This window comes from Alternaria dauci, chromosome 6 (assembly GCF_042100115.1).
Source record: "Alternaria dauci strain A2016 chromosome 6, whole genome shotgun sequence".
Classification (NCBI taxonomy): Eukaryota; Fungi; Ascomycota; class Dothideomycetes; order Pleosporales; family Pleosporaceae; genus Alternaria; species Alternaria dauci.
In genome coordinates, this window is record NC_091277.1 from 1,273,344 (window position 1) to 1,293,962 (window position 20,619).

At 53.5% G+C, this 20,619-nt stretch overlaps 5 protein-coding genes across 5 annotated transcripts; 3 read left to right on the forward strand and 2 right to left on the reverse strand.

Annotated features, from left to right (window-relative positions):
- Positions 1-1,283: 1,283 nt before the first annotated feature.
- Positions 1,284-2,447, forward strand: ACET3X_006766 (uncharacterized protein; the record flags this gene model as incomplete). The annotated part of the gene is made up of 3 exons (XM_069452931.1): positions 1,284-1,617; positions 1,674-2,072; positions 2,125-2,447. 3 exons carry the CDS (start codon positions 1,284-1,286, stop codon positions 2,445-2,447), a joined length of 1,056 nt encoding a protein of 351 aa, XP_069305534.1.
- Positions 2,448-2,953: 506 nt separating this feature from the next.
- Positions 2,954-5,530, reverse strand: ACET3X_006767 (uncharacterized protein; the record flags this gene model as incomplete). Its single annotated transcript, XM_069452932.1, has 1 exon — positions 2,954-5,530. One exon carries the CDS (start codon positions 5,528-5,530, stop codon positions 2,954-2,956), a length of 2,577 nt encoding a protein of 858 aa, XP_069305535.1.
- A 483-nt stretch (positions 5,531-6,013) lies between these two features.
- Positions 6,014-10,069, reverse strand: ACET3X_006768 (uncharacterized protein). Its single transcript, XM_069452933.1, has one exon. It carries the CDS (start codon positions 9,939-9,941, stop codon positions 8,601-8,603), a length of 1,341 nt encoding a protein of 446 aa, XP_069305536.1. The 5' UTR covers positions 9,942-10,069; the 3' UTR covers positions 6,014-8,600.
- A 1,569-nt stretch (positions 10,070-11,638) lies between these two features.
- ACET3X_006769 (uncharacterized protein) lies at positions 11,639-15,314 on the forward strand (the record flags this gene model as incomplete). The annotated part of the gene is made up of 7 exons (XM_069452936.1): positions 11,639-11,816; positions 11,870-12,027; positions 12,081-12,174; positions 12,228-12,456; positions 12,507-14,991; positions 15,040-15,049; positions 15,100-15,314. 7 exons carry the CDS (start codon positions 11,639-11,641, stop codon positions 15,312-15,314), a joined length of 3,369 nt encoding a protein of 1,122 aa, XP_069305537.1.
- A 3,187-nt stretch (positions 15,315-18,501) lies between these two features.
- ACET3X_006770 (uncharacterized protein) lies at positions 18,502-20,503 on the forward strand (the record flags this gene model as incomplete). Its single annotated transcript, XM_069452937.1, has 3 exons — positions 18,502-18,557; positions 18,610-18,766; positions 18,836-20,503. 3 exons carry the CDS (start codon positions 18,502-18,504, stop codon positions 20,501-20,503), a joined length of 1,881 nt encoding a protein of 626 aa, XP_069305538.1.
- Positions 20,504-20,619: the final 116 nt, after the last annotated feature.

Sequence of the window (20,619 nt, forward strand, 5' to 3'; positions counted from 1 at the left end):
TAGGACCCGTGGTACCATAAGATGGAGGTGTTATGATACTCCACAAGTTGTACGATGTGAGTCTTGTCTGGAAGAAGGGCTTCGAGTACATCAAGCCGTGCGTCTCTGCTGGCATCGCATGGAATATTTGACGTAGCCGCTCCATCATCTTGTCTGAAACTCAGTCGCATTGGCCCGCTGTTATGTTCTGGCGAAGTTCCATATTCGGCATCCTTTTTGCGGCCCCATGCCAGAAACTCCAGCACAGTAGCTGCATCGCCAGTTTCTACTGGTTGTGATGTGATGTCGTCATCTGGAGACAAAGCAGTCGCTCTATCATTTGTGGGATTTGTTGGGATATCAGCGAGTCGTGAGGTAGGTCGCGGTGTTTCGCTGGAGATAGTTTTATGTTGCTCCAGAAGCCTAGCTTCAAGCTGGCCTACACGGTCGAGTAGTGCGCGCACGAGATCGTCAGACCCTGTTGTCGCGCCCTGGGTTTGATGAACAGGATTTGGCGCTGAGGATGTCACGACGGTGTCTTCTCTTGTACAAAAGCTTGCATAGCCCCTGTTTCACTTAGCACGAGATGACTTAAATGGTTTGGCCGCACTCAGAAGCCAGTTTGCCAACTTCCAGTCAAAATCCAATATATGGTCTTGCTCTTGCAAGCCCACTTTATTGCCAAAGCCGGGGCTGTCTTGGAGACGGAGGCGCTGACCTTCGGGTACACGTACTGCAAGGCACGTGCTTATCGCATTTGATCTTCCTTCTATAGCACTCTGTACATGTCAAACGGGGCCGCGGCCCTTTGGAGGCGTTACTATTGTCCATGGTGAGAGTGACCGTGTCGGCCGGTTAGATGTTACAATCGAGGGGCGCCTTGATCCCATGAGAACTGTAGTCCCAAAATTACGTGTCTAGCACCAAAAAGAGGCATCGACTGTCAGTTGGTGATCGGGGTGTCGTGCGATAAGGACTAAGACGGAACAGGGTGCGGCCGAGAATGCGGAACTCACCAATTTAGTTACCCCACTTCACTTCAGCCGCGCCTTTCATCCGTCTCATAGACAGCGGCCGCCTATCTTAGCACTACCATGAAGCCATTGACGATGACGGCCGATTGCCGCGGCCGCCCAGGCTACATTGGCTTTGGCACGCCTGGGGGTTTACTGCGACATCATATGCATCCACACAAGAATGGCGGAACATAAGAGTAGGTATGGATTTCCCTCCATAGAATACACTCATCTCGTACGTCAAACTCATCATCGTCATCAAGTACCCCGAACCTACAACATCTCATCATGGCACCAACGAAATATGTTGATCGCCCTGTGCCGACCATCTCCCTCCGCGACTTCGACTCTCGAATCGATGTGATTACACAAGAACTTGTCGATGCAGCAGAGAATCATGGATTCTTCTGTATTATAGACCACGGCATAACACGCGATGCTGTTGATGCGATCTTCGACCAGTCAGCACGCTTCTTCAACCAACCCGATCCCGTAAAGTCCCAGGTGCCTTTTTCTCCTCAGCACAATGCTGGATGGGAGAAGAACGCGCAAATCAGGCCATCGACTGGTGCAGTTGACCGCAAAGAATCTTACCAGATGCAATTTGGCGAGGGCATGAACGGTGAGCTAATTCTTCCCATCTTTCGTGTGTGTGTAACCAGGCTGATGGGTGGTTAGGCCGATGGCTAGACGATGAGACCTTGCCTGGCTTCAAGGCGGAAGCCCTGGCATTCATGCACAAAGTACAGGGCGTTAGCGAGAACCTCATGAGGTGCTTTGCACGAGGATTGAACTTTGAGGACGACTACTTCATCAAAGCACATGATGTCAGAAGGCCGGAGTCTCAGACCGTGTGCCGGTTACTGCATTATTTCGAAACTCCGCGGTTACCAAATCCCACAGGAGAAGTGCATCACAGAGCGGGTGCGCATGCTGACTGGGATTTTTTGACCTTACTGTTCCAGAAGGCAGGCCAGTCTGGTCTCGAGATCTGTCCAGGACGGGAAGTTTCGACGTCATTCGGCTATGGAGACGCGTGGACAAAGGTTGAGCCTGATGCCGACAAGAACGCGATCGGTATGTTAACAGTGTTGAAACTTGAAAGGCGCACTCTAACCACATCACACAGTCTGCAACGTCGGCGACCTGCTCATGTCATGGTCCGACGACCGCTTCAAGTCCACATTCCATCGCGTCAAGGCTCCGTGTGAGCCCGACGACTACTATGGCGAGCGCTATAGTATCGCCTTTTTCAACCAACCGTGCAAAGATGCTGAGATCCAAGGTCCGCTAAGGAAGTATCCAATGGTAACAGGAGAGGAGTTTACCAGGAACGCTATGAGTCGGAACTATCAGGCTATACAAGAGAAGTTGAAGAAAGAGCAAGAGCCGGTGGTCAAGGTCGTCGAGGTGGATGCGACAACAGCTCGTGCAGTCAGCGCTACCGCATAAGGCTTATTGAGGGCCGAATTTTATTCAGTTATTCAATGTTTTCCATTCCACTTGAAGGTTGTACAGTCGCGTAGATTCCCTGGCGTGGCGTCGGTCTTTACGTTGCACCGATCTAGGACTACCTAGGTATCGACCATGTCTCGTTCTGTCGTGAATCCTCCGTCCACCCTGGATACTATCACAACTTCTTCTGAAAGTATCACAAGATTTCTCGCTACTTCAAATCTACAATGAGCGTTCATATGCAATGTGGCAATGTCGTATGAAGGTGTAGTGCAGCTTGAAGTATAGGCTCAAGTGGAGTGACTGTCGGAGATGACAAAAAGGCAGATAGCCAACACCATAGCGAACATGTGCCTGGGGGTATTTCAGACGAAAGTCTCAAATAGATACTGAACAACCAAGATGATCATTTTGCCATTCGTATGTAAGTCAGGATTGGTGACACAGCTACCACGATCAAGTCTTGGTCGCGCTGTTCCAGCGAACATGCCAATGAAGCTTCACTATGACCAACCCTGGCCGTGCTCACCTAGCTTGAACAGCCCGTTCTTTTTCTTGTCCGCTGCCCACCTATCGCACCAAGCTTTCATCTTCTCTCTGCTCTTTGCGCTACCCACGTTGACCGTTGGAATTATCTTGTCGATATGCAAAGCGCAACAAAACATGGTCAGCTCTCTGAAACTGCTATGCTCACTGTACGGTACACCGAAGCAGCTTGCCCGACTTCCACTCCCGGCCTGAGGCGTAAGATCTTTCATAGCAAAAGTGCTCTTCCAGTTATCAGAATGCAGTACGGTCTGTACTTGTGGCGATTCGGTAAAGCGACCTTTTGGTGGGCGGTAGTTCCAACCTGAGGGTCTGAAACCGACCACACGCGAAAACGTGTCAGCATAGTCGCGCAGATAATCGTCCAGAGTCTCCGCTCGAATCTCGAACAGCGGAGTCATATGCACTTGAGCTGCACGGGGATCCGTTGTAAGCAGTGCGTCTAGTTCGGGGTCTTCGAGAGCCTTGCAAATGCGCTGTTTGTTGGCAGGCGCGAAAATCTTGCTTCCTAGGGCTTTTGCGATGCCAGTGCATATACGCTCTTTCCCGATGCTGTATGTGCCTACAACAACGAGAAGTCGGCCTCGTTCAGGGCTTTTGGGTTCACCTGCATTATCTGCATTTGCGCCCTTTCGAACGAACTGAACCATGCCTTGACCCGCGCGCTCTCTTTTCATTCTCTCCCATCCATCGGAGTCGTCCGCGCGGCCCTTGCTGAGGCTAACGCACATGTCTGCGCAAGCCTGGATAACTTGCTTCTGAGGCGGGAAAGCGTATTTGGGATTCAGGTAGGTGGTATCGAGATAGCAAGCGTCCAGCTTCTGTTGCCGGTTCTTTCCGCTTACAGCGTCCAAAACATCTGGTCGCAGTAGTGGATGTTCAATGTGTGCTTGACACGCACGGAAGTCTCCACAGTGTAGGACTCGCTGTAGTCTTGGGCTCTTGCCTTTGCTGAGTTCCTTCTCGAACAAGAATAAAGAACTACCAGGACAATGGTTTGCAGAGATCATTGTGACATGAACCCCTTCAGTTCCTGGCACTTCTGTCTTCTTTTCAAAGTCCAGATCAACTACCCATTTGGGATCTACGCGAAGCTGCTGGCGTACCAAGTTGCCAGTGACTTTGCTGCAATATATCGGCCCGTGTTTCCACGATGAAGTAAGTCCAATGTAGTGATCGCTGTGGAAATGACTGAGGAAATACGCGTTCTGGCCTTTGACAGCCCCATAGCGGAAAGCGTCAACAGCAATGAAGAAGTCTGGCATAATTTTGTAGAACGGGCAGGTACGTTGGTATGCGGGCTTGCCACGAGATTTGTTGTTTTCCGCCGCAGCAGATGCCCATGCCGCGTCTTCAGCATGGCCGGCCATAAGTTTCGAGAAAGCCGAACTTGGCTGGGCACTGGTCTTTGCAAGTTGAAATGGGTTTGCCTGACCCGGTTTGGCTAGCCTTTCTGGTCTCTTGAATGCATTCGCTTTACTCGTTGTGGTCAGCCTGTTCTCTTCCTGGGGCTTCTTCGCTACAGGTAGCGGGAGTGGGTTGCCATCTAAGCATGCATTGACGTGCACAGATACATCTTGCTCTGACAGGCCTGGAAGATTGTTGCCGCATACTGGACATGAAAGTGTATCTTTGGCATTTGGCTCTTCCTGCTTAATCTCGGGGGTATCGCTTTCTGGAAAGAGAGGTGGAGCGTCGAACTCGTCGAGATCGCCCTCGAAGCCTGCCTCCTCCATCTCCAGCTTATGCTGTTCCTTCATCCATCGTCTTTCATCGTATTCTTCGCCTTCGAGCAAATCGTCGTCTTCGAGATCTTCGTATTCGTCCAAGTCTTCGCCGCCATGTTGAGACGTGTATTCGGACCTCAGTGGTGGGGGTTCGTGGGGAATATGGTCTTCGGTACTATCTGGGGGTAAGGGAGCCTCCGTTGGTTTAGTAATTGGCGACTCGTCATTCTGTCCTCGTATGTCCATACCTGTAGTTGTTGCAGGTACTTCTACATCGTCGTCTTCGGATTCTGAGTCGTCGACAAAGGGTCCAGACTTCTTCCGCGGCTTTGACGCCTGCTTGGGAACATCGACTGCCAGCGCGTCCAAAGTGTTGCTTTCCGCATCAGTGGGCGGGGCTGGCGAACAGGTGGGCGCAGGTGCTTCCGCCTCTTCGCTGACTTTTTGCCTCTTGATGCTCCCGCCATTCTCATTATAGCGCTCCTCCTCATTGTCTGTAGTCATGACGCCATTGCTCTTCTCGTCACTCCAACCCACGTCGTCCTCATCGCCGTCGAACACAACGGTTGGATTTGACCCCCGTTCTTGTAAGAATATGCGGCTGTTGATCTCCTCGGCCTTTTTGAAGAATGCCATGATGTTGCCATTTGGCGTGCCGGTCGGCTTCTGCTTCCTGACATTGCTGGCGGGCGACTTCTTGGCGAAGTCGGCCGGTGTGAGAGTGGTTTGTACCACGGCCTTCTTCGGTGGAGAGGCTTTCGTGTTTGGCTTTGGCGCAACCTTCTTCGTCGCCGTCTTGGTAGCCATTCCTGCTGAGGAGGAGGACGAGCGGGGTGGCGAGGGGGGCCGGCCGGTGGAGGGCGTCAATCGGGCTTCTTCCGGCAAGGAATGGTTTTCTCGGGGGTTTCTGAACATTGAGGAGTTAGTTGAGCATAACTGGAGAGGTTTGCACTGCTCGTGTCATTGGGAACATGCAGGCGAACCAGTGGCGACTGAGCGGCTTAACGCGTGCCAAGACAAACGCGTCAACACGTGCAAATGCGCGATCTCAAAGTACCGACATGTTCAGCATCACAGCGGCCTCCATACGATTGGCAGCGTCCTTGGTACTGAGTCGTGATTGCTTGCCCTTCAAGCTCCATAGAGGCACGTTGTACATTTTCTCCTGATGCACACACATCTGTTCTGTGGAAGCTTGCCCATGTGTCGGTAGGGTGATTACATCAGCGAACGCGCTTATGTCCGCGAAGTCATTCAATGGACAGTCATCTCTCAGCACTCGATTTCCCTCACAGTTATGCAGAACCTTTTAGAACGTCATATTTACATCTTTTCGCATCGCTCCAAACAGTGTCCCCGCTCCCTGTCGTGGGTCTAGAAACCTTCAGGGGCGCCTCAGTCATGTCTGTTCCTCCAGCACGAGTCTTCGCATGCACAGCCGCTGCTATAAACAGAAAGGTAGTATGATGGCACGCTGAACTGTGCAGTATTGGCCTGAGGACACGACGTCAAGGACCAATCGCCGACAGGCTGACGCGGCCGACGCTGCAAGCTGAACGCCAGATCACGTGGCTTTGAACTACGCTTCACCTCGTCAGACTGCATCATCCACAAATTCACTTGTCGTGGCACGATGCCCTTCTCTTCCCTTTCACGCACTCGGTTTCTCGGTTGGCGCGGAATCGCACCCCCACATTTCCATGGCCGTGCTGTCCAGCTAAGATCAGCGTCAAACATCACCTCGTATTCGAAACCCGAAACGGGAAATGCAGCCTTGCGACGATCAAAATAGCAGCACCTACAGATATCATGTCTTGATCGCTCCAGAATACCAAAATGCATCTCAGCTGAATGCGATGAAGCCCCGATCAGACGACCTTTTCTTGCTCTTCTTTCGTGTCATGTACTTGACCATTTTCACTGGGTACACTTGTTTCACGATCTTGGGCTTTGCGGCTATCGGAGCCGGCATCGGTATGGTAGCAACTGTTGTAGTTGCTGCTGGGTCTGAGGTTGCCTTTGTACTGAATAAGAAAGAGGAGGCAGAGAAGTTGAGATTGGAGCGATACTTGGCGTGAGAAGATTCCATGGCATGAAGATTTCGGCAGGACCGAGCAGAAAGGAGTCAAGCTGGGTACCTGTCCCTGAAAAAAAACGGACTCCAAAAGAAAGAGGTGGTGCAACAGCTACTACTCCCCGCTTCTCAATCAGCATGGCTAGCGCAGCCCATCATCTCTACCAGATTCAATGCAGCTCAGTTGCCGTTCCACACAGCTGGCCCCGGAGCAGTATAGCTCGTCGCGATGGGATAGTACGACCATCTCAGACCAGCATCGTTCGCGTTGTACGCACCCGGAAACGCTACCAAAGGCCCAGGCCTACCACTTCCACCGCCAATAACCTCCACCTGTGCGCACGAAAGATAAATTTGCGCACCACCGACCGAAGAAGCTTGGTGAAGCGCAATCGACTCTACACGGACAAGATACTTGCCGCTGGGCACATTCTTTGGAATCTGGAACTCAACTTGCGATTTCTCTAGTCTGGCGTCAGCTATGCAGGGCGGAAAGGATAACGTAGGCGGATCAAGACTCACGATACGCCGGCCATGTGCTCTCCCCACTGGTCAATGGACTCCCCACTGCGCTTATACTCGCTGCTTTGAACCATACGTTCCCCGCTGCCTCCCACGTATTGATATCCGCACTATCGGGTACTTTCGCCATGTAGAATTGCACCGGTCCAAAGTGCGAAATCGAAGCCGCGGCGACGAAGCCTAAGATATCGCCAGCAGCCACAGTTGCGGTGCCTGTCCCAGGGCGGTTTTGGAAGCAGCGCATGTCGGGGCTAGTAACCGAAGTAACACCCGAATTGGTTTGGTAGTTCTTGGTTTGCCGAATAGATGTCCATTCCGCTGCCTCAGCAACGCCATTGAGAATGAGCTTGGGGAAGCGATCTTGTGAAGGTTAGCTCAACCCCTCTGGGAATGCTGTGGTGAACTTGCAATGAGCTTGCGCTGCAGTAGCGAGGATGGAGAGGGCTACAAAGAGATGCATTCTGAGCAAGTTGCGATGGGAAGCTGCATTGCGAACAGTCATAGACGGCATTGCGGTAATCATGATAATATATACAGCAAGTCACTCTGGTCATGCATCACTGTATTAATGTAAGCTAAAGACATTTATAGTATTCTCGGCAACTATGGCTGCACAGATGATGCGCGCTTAGATTGCTATCATGCATACCCAGATTGAGCCAAGCAGATGAGATACGCACGATGAAAGCACACATGACCACCTTGCGCTGTTCGAATCTGCTTGACGAACTCCATTCAAAACCTATTCTTGTCCCTACACAACAACAAACAAACATGTTGTAAGGACCCGATCTTGCAACTGCTTTCAGTATTCCGCTGAGGTCACTCGGATAGGTGTTGAGACCGCCAGTCGACTGTGAAGACACAAGTGTAGAGTTGCCGCATTTGTATTTGGGATACCCAAGGAAGCTCAGTATCGAAACAAGCTCGGCCGGAAAGAGCAAGAGAAGCGTCTAGATTACAATATTCGGTGAGAAAGTATATGTATGGTTACTGTGAGATGACATTGACCCATTTGCAAGATGATGTTCCATAGTTTGCTGTCGAGATACTTTGAAGATACTATATTCGACAACAGAGAGCTCTATCATGTTACATTCAACTCAAAGTGCGTTCTCCATCAATCCTTGCGCGCAACGCCGCACTGCCCTCCGCCTCTACAAACGCAAAGAGGGACCCTGACTGGGCTCGTGCGAAGTGATTGGCTCTAGGGGGCTCCTTTCACCCTTCAAACAACGGTGATTCGCACCACTCTGTGAGCGCTCTTTCCACATCCACTTTCTAGGCCGATTCCAGAACCTGGCTCTGCAGGGAACAAAGTTCCACAATCGTGCTGACACTTCCCACTTCTTGCCGGCTAGCCTGTAAGCGCTCTTTTACAAATGCTTCTGTGGCCGCCTCTGCTTCTCGCGCCGTCTTTCCCCACGCCGCTACGTCTTTGGAGCCAGCGGGTAATAGATGGCTTTCGCCAGAGAGCCGGAGAAGCGCTTCCTCCATGTCCTGGTCTGCGGATGCGATCTGATTCTGGAGGTATACGGATTGCTGAAGTAGAGACCGCTCATTGTTGGCTATCTTGGTAAGGTGTGGGAGGTAGGGCAAGAGCCTGACAATCGGTCGAACAGGCTTCGTTGTTGCAGCGTTGCTGTCCTCAGAAGGGGTGACTTGATCGCCATCCTGATTCTCTGTCTGCAGGTCCAACGGTTGTTGGAGGCTTAGATGAGCCTCAAGTAAGGCAGCGCGAGCTTCAGTGTACTTCTTGTACGATTCTCGTATCTGCGATTCTGCCGATGCAAGATCGATGGGTGGTACAGCGTTCCCTGGGCGCTTGATGGGCGAGGCGTCCTCGAGGAACACGCTGTTTTCCTCCATCTTAGCCAGCTCTGCTTGAACCCAGTCGACGAGTTCATCTCTTGCTCGTTCGAGTGCATGGACTTGCACCTGTAGGCTTGGCTCAACCTGAAGCTCATCCTGGGCCATCTTCCTTGCAGCTTGGGCACGCTCCATAGCTGTTCGCGCCTCGAGAACCTCCTGCTTCAGCTTGAAGACCCACGTCTGGTCTTCTTCGGCCTGTGCTAGCTGCTCTAACCTCTCAGCAGGCAAATCTGGTTGCTCGCCGATGGCGCTTTTGATGGAGGCTCTAGGGTCGGCTGCAACCGTCGAAGACTTTGCGGTGAGAAGCTTGTCTAAGGATTCTTGAATGACCTGAAGCTCTGCATATCGTCGGCGCTGTCGTAATAAAGAGACGTAGCCTCGTGTAACCTCATTTCCGTATTCTGACTCCGGCTGTGTCGGATTCTCGTCCACGTAACGATTGCGTAGATCTTCCAACGATGCCTGGAGTGCACGATGTCTGGCTTGCGCCTGTGATCTAGCCCGAATGGCTTGCAGATATTCCAGACGAAGGTCCTTCAAGCCTGGAGGGTTGGTGTTGGCCGCGGACAGGTTCTGCGGACATTCATGGTTCAGATGCTGGTTCTGAGTTGCTGCGTTGACAGGCCTCAGACTTGATGTGAGGTACTTTGAGAGCGTTCGTCGGATCCTCAATGTGTCTTCCCGGGTGTTGATGTATGACGACAGTGCGCGGTCAACTTCGGGTATTGGGCATATTGTTTGGGCTGGCATGGCTGAAATTGTTCACAGCCCACAACTGGAGGCGGGATGGATGAAAATAGACTACCCGGAACGAACTGTGCGAGGGCGATTTGAGAAGTGGCGGACTACAGCGATGGCGCTGATTGGTGTCACTGTAAGTTGCTTTTTGGACGTGCGCTCAGGGCACAGCTGACAACATGTCAACGGGGAACAGCGATTCGGGAGCCATGGACCTAGGCCAGAACGGAATTAGAGCTATCCGTTAGTGCATATCACGAAAACAGATCGAAAACACGTGCTTGTACGCTTGGCAGATGCATAAACTCCAAGACACCATGTGAGCATTCGTCCGCATTAGGGAGAGTCGAGACGGTGTCTTTCGCGGTGCAACAACTGTCGATCTGAATTTGCAGTGTGCTTCCGATGGAAATACTGCCGACAATTCACCCTGTACAAGCAAACGGCAGCAGGAAGCTCGAATCCAGAAAACCATGCAACTTCAGTGCTCGTATCCATCGAGCTTCCGTCATGGCTAGCATTCCGGCCATGGCGTTTGGCCAGAACGAGGGCAGGAGTGCAGGCAAGTTGACTTTGTTCTGTCGTTTCAAAGATATGCCGAAGTACCGCCAGTGGGGGTTTGCAGGAAATTACGCACGTCTCTAACGCGTCTCTCTGGCGAACAAAAAGCATTTACGCGATAAGACGATGATTATTGACGTGAGCATTTAGATATTATAGTTCCTACAAAAGTGCTGTAGCGTCAAGACTAACTGCACAATGTTCTCACGTCACACCGAGACATTGACATGTGAAGGGGGGAGATGGCAGCAGTAGCCATTTGAAATGTGATGCGTTCCACCACCAGCGGCCCACAAGCCGGGTGTTCGCGTCTCGAGAACAGGTTCAACTGGTGCGGTGCTTCTTTCCAGCCTCAGTCATAGCATCATGAGGATGAGATTTCAGTGGAGTCGGGTTCATGCGTACGAGACAACGGCCCTGGAGCTCGGGAGCTAGTTGGATCAGCAGCGGGCGCATTACGCAGGGTCTGTCCCACAAGGCGGCGTATGGTGTTGCTTTGTGGTGTCGATGGCTAGGATAGGGCTGCTGGTGATGAAGCAGCGCGGGCAGGGCGACTGGCGGCGATGTGAGGCGGTGTCAACGATGACATGGTGCGATGCGCGGTGGATGACGCGAAGAGGGACAACACATCAGTGCCGCCCCACCAATGGCACGCGAGAAACAGGCGTTGACCGCGTAGATTTTCGAGAACCGGGCCCCAATGTGCTGGCGACTAAAGCAAAGATACGAAACAGAGGCCCTTTCGCCTGCAGGTGCCACAGAGGAGAGCCACGGCTAGCTGCAAAGGGAGGGCTTGGCGGGGGACAGGGATGGGCGATTGACGGGCGTCGATTGGAACTTATTTCGCTTGAACCCTAAAGAGCCCTGCCTGAAGGCCACTGCCTCGCCCTCCTCCTTTCCCGCCAGCAGCACTCCGCCCTCTCGGCCGCCGGAGCCCTGGATCCTCTCTGCAGTGCCTTTTTACACCTACACTGCCAACACCACAGGCATATCTGCAGAGCAAACAAAAAAGCAATTGAATAGCACCAGTCCCTGCATCGCGCTACCACCGCGTCGCGCATCCACCCCCGAGCGCAACTGCGTCACCCGCTACAGGTGGTAGCGATTACACACGGGACGCCCGCCAGACAACCCCGCCATTCGCAAACATGCCTTTCTTCAAGAGCGTCTTCCACTCAAAGGACAAGCAAAAGGGCGCCAAGACTGCCCCCGAGCCCGCCGCGCCGCCGAAACCTCGCTGGGAGGAGTCGTGGACGCGAAAGGATGTCGCTCCCGACGAGATCCAGGAGCTCATTCACGTCTGCACGCAGGAGATGAAGTCGAGGGGTACGTGGGCATGCTCAATTGGCACCTGCATCGCCGTTGCTAACTTCCCATAGCCCTGGACATGCCCTTTATGCTTCTCCCCTTCCGCCCCACCTCCGACACGAGCGCCTCCCGCAACTTCATACGCAACTTCTTCAAGGCCGCCTACGAGGGCACGCGGCAATACTCGGGCGAGGGGCTGGCGCAGGAGCTGCGTCTCACTGAGCCACTGGTACGCCGACATAACCGCGCCCCCCACATGAAGCAACCCGCTGACGTAGACAGACGCTCTGCAGCATCATAAAATGGTGCTGGAGCAGATTGCCCGGCGGCGTCGTCACCTGGGACGCCTACGAGCTCTTCCGAATCGGCGAGTCTGGTAAGAGTGGGCAGCAATGGCATACCCCCAATCGCTGCTGATGTCATGTACAGATTCCAACTTTGCGCGCCACGCCTTCGATACCTTTATACCAATCAGCGTCGACTCCGAAGCTCGCAAGCGCATCATATTTGACTTCTTCGATCTCTTGTCCTCTGTCGCAGCAAGAGGCAAGAGCAACGGTATGGGTGGCAGGAAGCTCTCTCGTCTAGCCGGATGGTGGGCCTTTGAGTTTGTCGAAGACGGCAAGGGCTTCGACGGCGGCTATCGCACCTGGGAAAAGTAAGCGTTACCTTCTCTTGCATGTGGAATACGTACTGACTCAGCTGTAGGGCCGCGGATGCTGCCAGCCATCTCTTCTTTGCTTACCTGCGATCGCTATCTCCAGACATGAACGTAGTCGGTGGTATCTCAGCTCTGCCCCGTTCTCTCCAAGCGCTACTCACCCAGACCGAATACCCCCCACAGACGCCGACCCTCATGCAAACGCGCACAACCAAAGTAGTCATGATTGTGGATTCTGTTTCGCCTACGCCATTCGCCTTGCTGCGTCGCGCAAAGAACTTCGAGTACCGCGACGACGACAGGGCGCTGCAGCAGTTCTCCGCTTACGAAGACACTGTGAAAGCTCTGACTGATGAGTGCCAGAGAGTACTCAAATGTATTGCAACCGCCAACCAGTCGACAGTGTCGACAGATCCAACGACACCAGACCCGTCATGGTCCCGCTTTGAAGACTTTGGGTTTTCAGGCATCATGGACAGCTCCAGCAGCATAAATGGGACCTCAATAGGGGGCAGCCCGCGAGAATTCTCCAGTCTTCGATCGGGGCCCAACTCCAACAATACCGACTTGGGTCGCCCTACCACTCCTTCGTGGGCGGACTTTTTGTCCTCAGGCTTCGCTGACGAGAACAACCAATCTCCTCCGACTACTTTGTTGATGCCCAACCAGAAACTCCCACCTCTAGGAGAGAACCGTGTACACAGTTCGCAGTCACATGTGCGAAATGGTCTCAATGAAGATGACCTTGAGCCTGGCGAGTTGGCTAGCATAACCAAGTTCGACCTTGACGAGACCTTCTGGTGGGTATGGATGATCAGTCTTGCTTCCGAAGAGACTACTGATCGCAAAGCCGCCTTTGGAAGGTGCACGTTGATCGAAACACGCATCCAAGGCGCAAAGTGGCTAGTCATGGAGGAACAAGTGAAAGGCGCATCCCCCGGTCCCGAGGAAGGTGCTTACATTGCTGAGAAGAAGTCCAAATTCAGCTTCACGAGACGTGGACGGCTTGGCCGCCGAAAGTCGACCGGCAAGAAGCCTACCCCGAAAGAGCCTTACAACCGGACGACTAACAACACCCCCATGAGCAAGACCAGTATTGGCCCAGACCAGCACGCAAGGATCCAGGCTGCAGCCGCGAAACTAGCTAAGAACGAGCGGGACGAGAAAGACGCAAAAGAACTTGCACAACGCCGAGGACGTAGCGACGATACCACATCAGTAAAAACCAACAGTGTGCTTACATTACAGCCGCATCTTGTGAACGAGGCAGGCCCGGCCATGCAGTGGGATAAGAAGTTTGGCGAAGCCGCACTTGACAAGGACGCACTTCGCGCCCAGTACCTAGGGGATGTCAGTGCGGGTAGAGGCTCAAAGAGCAACCTCATTGCATCCGCTAATGGTCGCTCGTCGCCGCTGCCCCCAGAGTTGTCGAACCGTGATCTTCCTGCGCTACCAAAGTCGGAAAGAGGAGAGTCACGCTCACCAGCTCGTATCGACACCAAGCCTACGGAAGCTTCCGTGACTCCAGTACCTTGGCCAAACGACTCCCCCACTCAGACTCCTCAGAAGCAGTCGTTCCCTGTTCCAGTTGCGCAAGAACAGTCCACTCCAATAGAGGAGACGCCTTTTGCAACACCGCTTCCTATCTCGGACGAGAAGTCTGTCCAGTCAGGCACGACTCCGAACCAGCACCCTGCCTTGAGAAAGGCAGTGCCCGAACGCAAACCTGTTATGGCTCCTCAGCCCAAACCTCGCGTCAGTGAGGATTATGGTGCCGCACCTGGGAAGAAGATCTCTCCGAACAAGTTGAAGAAGAAGGAAGGCAGTGGTCTTAGGAAGCTATTTGGAAGGAAGAAGACCGAGACGCCTGCAGCGGTAGCTACAACAGCACCTGCGGATGATTCCTATTTCCAAGCATCCGATGCCCTCCGCAGCACCTCCCGACTTGACGACCACCAATCCAACGTACGAGAGCCATCGCCAACCTACACCGATGACCAACCCGAGCCTATGCGGGCGCCATCGCCACAATACGAGCCTAGCCCTGCAGCGTCGTCCAGTATGGTGGAGCCAAATCAAGCTGGCGGTCCTGTTGCTGGCGCTCCAGCAACGCAACAAGAGATCGACCAGGCCTTCTCACGATTTGACCAAGGCCCTATGGAAGACATGCCTGCTTTTGCCCCTGCGGACGATGAGAGCGATGCCGAGTCCGCCGCTGCCCCGACTGTGCCTCGTCGACAAATGCAACAAGCGAACCCTAGAACCCCGACCCAGCGTGCCCCAGAGTATGCGGACGACATCTCAGAAGAATCCGTCGAGTTCACAAAGCATCAATCGCCATCTCAAGACCGATGGGCGCAGATTAGGAAAAATGCTGCTGAACGCGCAGCGAGACTTAGTGAAGAACAGGTTCGCCGTAGCCGAAGTCAAAGCCAGAGCCAGCGGACTGATGAAGGCGAGACAAGTGGTGAGGAGACCATTGAAAGCCGTGTGGCTCGCATCAAGGCTCGTGTTGCCGAACTTACTGGCAACGTTGATGGTCAGCCGGCTGCAGCAGGAGCCGGCGGAAGACAGTGGTAGAATGCGCATTGTAAGACTCCTATTGCGTCATCACTAAGAATTTTGCTAACAGTTGTCCAGATTGTCCTTTGGCGTCACATACCCCATCTGTTTTCCAAGCGTACAAAGAGCTCGATACCCTTTCCGATTTCGACTTTCTGGTTGTTTCCTTCTACGACAATCGGCATACTTGTGTTTTCACACCTAATACCCGTCAGCACCATACACTTATGCCTGACATCGGCTTGCCTTTCCGTTCAATCTGTATCAGTTTTCGATTTTTTACGTTTTGTTGAGATACCTCGGGGGGAATGTACATGGTTGTCTAGGTACATTTCTTTGCGGACATGCACAATTACGCGGTCACGCATGTTCGATGACCGACAATATATACCAATCGCGGGATTACGTAGTATGTTATATATTAGAGACAGAGGTGCGAACTTTCGAATGTTTAATCAAGACGTTTTGCGTGTGCGAATGTTTCTTGTGCGCAAACTGTTGCTGCTGTTGTGGCCATGTCTTGTCATTGTCGCTTTTCAATCAACTAATCTTGTTGGCATTCGAATAAAGCGTCGAGTCGACTGGTGTACCACGGGGCTTACCCAATACTTTCTTAGCGCACTGCTGCTCGTGTACAGGTGCTCATTCTTGGGTAACCAAGCTTTCTACACAAGGCTACAATTTCAGATAAACTTCACAGGAAGTCGAACTGAAACATGCTCAAGAGTCCAAACTAGCGACTGAAAACGACAATGCTCATGCTCCATATCCAAGAGTCAGCTGTCTCGGGTCTCATGAAGTTTATCAGAAGCTTCTTGTTCACTGTGGAACAAACAAAGGTTTTGTACAAACTTTCGTGTCTCAACCTATGTAAATGAAGTCAGCGGTAGGTTCTTTTTCGTTCTGCTCCTTCACATGCCTTTTGTACGACAATTTAGAATGGAGAGTGTGTACTTGTTCTGCAGACTTGAGCGAGTGTACTCAGGGCTATACTGGGGGTTTACCTCATCTCTCTCAGGTTCTATGGCTTGCATCGCACTCTCGCTGACAGACCGGCTGTTTGGATAGCTATGTTGTGAGGACAGTTAAGATCTCCGAAGAAAACCAACTACCCATTCACCACATCTTCTACCGAGGAAATTCATCACAGCGAATGCATGATGGATGTCCCGTCTACCCTCCTTTTTGCTCGGTTGGCGAAGCGATATTACAGCGGAGGGATAGTTGCTCGATGAGTCGCTGCACCGCTGAGGGTAGGCGCTGTAAGAAGACGTCCGAATAAACTCGAAACAACCAAGATAGCAAGTTCTATTTTGAAGCATCTATTCCCTGTCCGCTCTCCTGAAAAGTGTGCCTTGGAGATCTTTCGTAGGCGCCGACGATGTGTAGTGGTTGGCAGCGGAGGTCCAGGAGTATCATCGCTGTCATCATGAGCTTTGTATAGATGCACTTTATTCCGGGGTAGTGCCCAGGAACAACTTTTGGGCATGGTACCTGCATCCACCACGTGTCCTTCAGCGAGGCACAGGTTTCGGATTGGGGCCACAGGTCATGGTGGTTGGAGAGAAGAGAGTTCAGAGTGCCAGCATGCGGCCCAAAATAACACGAGATGTGTGTACCTGCATCAACCAGGTCTCCGGGAGAGTACGTACGAGGTACTGATAAGGGACAAAGAAATGGTTGCCGCGTGGTGTGCGTGTGAGACTAAGAATAACTGCCCAAAGTGTACCTGCATTTGATAAAGGGCCAGATGCGCCTGGCCGGCTATTTCCCGGTGAACGTCACGCTTCTTTGATAGAGTGACGCATTGCTGAGTGATGCGGGTATCTGTAATGCTTCAATTAGAATAGTGAAGGTTGGTGGTGGAGGGATAGAACCGATGGCCCGGTGCGGCACAGTCGCTTCAGCAGGTGAAGTCTGCAATCACATACACTAACATCCTGGCCGTGAATTGCACGTATGCGGAAACACGAGCTAATGTGCAGTGGGGAGAACATATGGAGCCGGCGGCTAGGTGGGTGAGAGTACGATAACGGGAAGAGACAATAATGCGAACGGAAAGGATAGACGAACAGCAGCCTAGCAATGTGTGACATGCTGGAGTGCTGGTCGTGTGTGTCGAGGTAAGCTGGCTCGGCTAGTCAATCAGGTGCAGTAGCAGGTGCGTCATAGCAGCCGTCGGCGTGGGTTTGCAGATGGGCCTTCTAAAAATATCGCGTTTCGGACATGGGAAGGCAGCCGCGCTAGGAACCGCGTGCTGCGAGTGTTATTCCAACTTCAACCTTGGGATATGGAGACAGATAGTGGAATCAATCTGTTTGGACATTCCCGGATCGTCTGCCGGCAACATGACTGCATACCGATAGATGGGGCCTGTGAAGATGGACACTTTAGAGCCGTCCCGCATCCGGTGGGGAAGCGGGGCGTTGTCGAACGGCTATCCGTGATGGATGACTGCGATTGCGGATGGCGAAGGACTCGGTGGTGTGCCGCAGCTTCACACAGGGACTGCCTTCACAGTAAACGGAGCTAAGGTTTGAGCGAAATGATTGACCGAATGCTCCGCCGTGTGTCGCTAGCAAAACATTGCCCGGGAAAGGGTGCAAATGGCGCACGACCAAGTGCAATGCCGCACACACACACACACAGGGAGCACCGGATGCCTCTGCCTTGAGTTGACCTCAGGGCCACGACCTTCGTCATCGCGTCTGCAAGCGCCGACACATGTTCTCGCTAGACATGGCACGCAAGAATAGCGAGCGACGCCCGTCTGGACGCTGCAGAGCCGGTAAGTTGGATTTGCTAATCTGAGAGTACCTCTCTGCAGTCAACAGGGAGCGCCGCGAAGAGGTCGTGAGTAGCGCAATGCCGGTAGAATGGCTAGCCGTCTCATTCTCCTACTGTACCGCATCAAGGGCCTGCTCTGGCTGTGTGTGAGGCCGCTGGACCCCCGGTTCTGATATGTCCTTAAAATAACTCAGCTGGGCGTTGCAAGTGGAGTAAACAGCCTCGATCGAGCTAGACGGGCCTGTGATGATTGACAGACAGATTGCACGCCCAATTGCAAGGGGACAGCGGACGTGGCACCAGGTCCCAAACCCAGCAAATAACCTGTAACCGGGCATTTTAGCGATCGGATGGCCTGGGCTCTGCAGACGCCAGACTTCTAAATATAGGGGCGCCCACCCACTCCATCATGGTTTCCTCTGCACATCACGTTCAGAGCCTCACAGAAACTGTGAGAGCAGCAACCGGCCTTTGTGTCGCGCACCACAGCCATATAGCCCCGGCGTCGCGAAGAACAAGTGCCCATCCACCGCGCCGACTTTGGCCGTCCGCCTCTTCTTCCTGCTGCAAGCGCTGAAACGCTCAGCGTCTTCGTGATCACGCCTCGGCCGCGCAAGCTAGTCCTGTCTTCCTCTGTTCCTCGAGACTTCACCGTCGCTCCATGCGCTTTGACGTCTAGCATCGCCATCCACCATGGGCCGCAGAAAGATCGAGATCAAGGCCATCAAGGACGACCGGAACCGCTCCGTGTAAGTCAGCTGCCCCCCGGAGACATTGCGATCAGCCACTAACACGCCATAGAACCTTCCTCAAGCGCAAAGGCGGGCTCTTCAAGAAGGCGCACGAGCTCTCTGTGCTCTGCTCAGTAGACGTCGCCGTCATCATCTTCGGCCACAACAAGAAGCTCTATGAATTCTCTTCCGGCGACATCAACGAGACGATTGGCCGGTACCAATACGTATGCATCCCCCTGCTACCCTGGATAGAGAGTTGCGCTAAAAGTACATGACACTGACAGGTCACGCAGTATGGCGGCGCACACGAGCACAAGGGCCCAGAGGATTTTATGGGCAAGAAAGATGGCGACGACGACGACGATGAGGATGAAGAGGGCGCCCTTGCCCGAGACTCGCACACCCCGCCCGAGCACTCGATGATGCCCCATCACATGCAGCACCCGCAGTTCCAGCACATGAGACAGGGAGCGCCCTCGATGTCTCCACCCATTGGCAACGGCGTCCCCTTCCAGCAGCGAGGTCCCTCTCCACAGCCCCCTCACCACCTGTCGCGACCCAACTCGAGAGTAGGCCACATCCGCAGACCGAGTTCAAACCTCGCGCCGCCCCAGCCCTATCCTTCGCAAGCCCCTCCGCCGCCCAACAGCTATGCCTACATGCCGAACCCGCCCTTTTACAACCCCCAAGCTGCCCAGCAGATGGCCCCCAAGCCCCAGCCTACTCCGCCCGCCACACAGTATCAATTCACACATCCCATGCCCACGCATCCTCAAGTGCAGTATATGCAGCAAGAGCAGCAACGCCGCCAGTCCATGCCGCCTACGTTTCAGCAGCAGCAACAGCAGCAGCAACATCATCTTCAGCAGCAAGTGCAACACCAGCATCAACAAGAGCAGCAAGCACAAGTACAAGCACAACAGCAGGCACAGCAACAAGTGCAACAACAACAACAGCAGCAGGCACAGCAGCAGCAGCAACAACAACAGCAACAACAGCAACAGCGACTGTCCCCGCCGCCTCCACCTCCGCAAGTCTCTCAGCCACAGCAAGAACTCCCGCAGCAACCTACGATTACCGTCCCGTCCCCCACGCAACCAAACGATTTTCAGAGTCCCCCTCTCCCCCAGCCAAAGCCACTACACGCGTCCGCCAGACACAGCATCTTCACACCAATCGATGATAGCCAGTCCATGCTCGCTGCGCACTGGGGCAGCAGCAGCAACTCCAACCTGTCTCGCAGCGAAGCGCCATACATTAAGCAGGAGAACCGTGCGCAGTCGATTGATGTAGCCGCCATGTCACGATTGCAGCCGAATGGAGAGTCAAAGCCTCAGGCACAGCCTTCACAAGCACCTGCTCAGCAACCGCCGCAGCGGACGCAGTCTACGTCCTCAATGCCCACGATTCCTCCTCCGTCACGAACAAACAGTCTGCGCATGGGTGGTGAAAGCAAGCCAAGATTGAGGGTGCAGATTCCGAGCGAACACTCGGATGGTGGAAGCGCCACGGCCGACTCTTCTCCAAAGGACTCTGGCACAACTGGCGCGACTCCCGGACGAAGCACCGATGCGTCGCACTCGTCTGGCGTAGTTCTGCCTCCTCCGTCCCCCAGCGCGAACTCGCTGCTTAGTGCAGGTGCCACTGGGCCGCCCAACCCCTTTGCTCGTCCTCCGCCGCCATCGAACAGCAACTCCTACGGTAGCCGCAATGACATGGAAACCCCAATCTCGGCACTTCCCAGCCGCTTTGTTGAAAACGGCCTCCTTCCGTCGCCCTCGAGCTTCTACCCCGAGTGGGGTTTTGGTCGCGACTCCAACATGCTGCCGAGTCCTTTGACTTTCCAGACACCCGTAGCCCCGAATGGACCCAGCTTCGCGCGCGACGATTCAGCGGAGCGCAAGCGCAAGACGTCTGACCAGGGCTCGGACGATGGCAACCCAAAGCGGGCCAAAACGTGAGCAGCGTGGCACAGTTTGAAAAGTTGTTCAAAGCGACAGTCTTTCTCGCATGGCTTATCTGCAGGGCTATGCTGTATTTGTACTTTCTACTTGGTGCTTCTATTCCGGTCTTTACT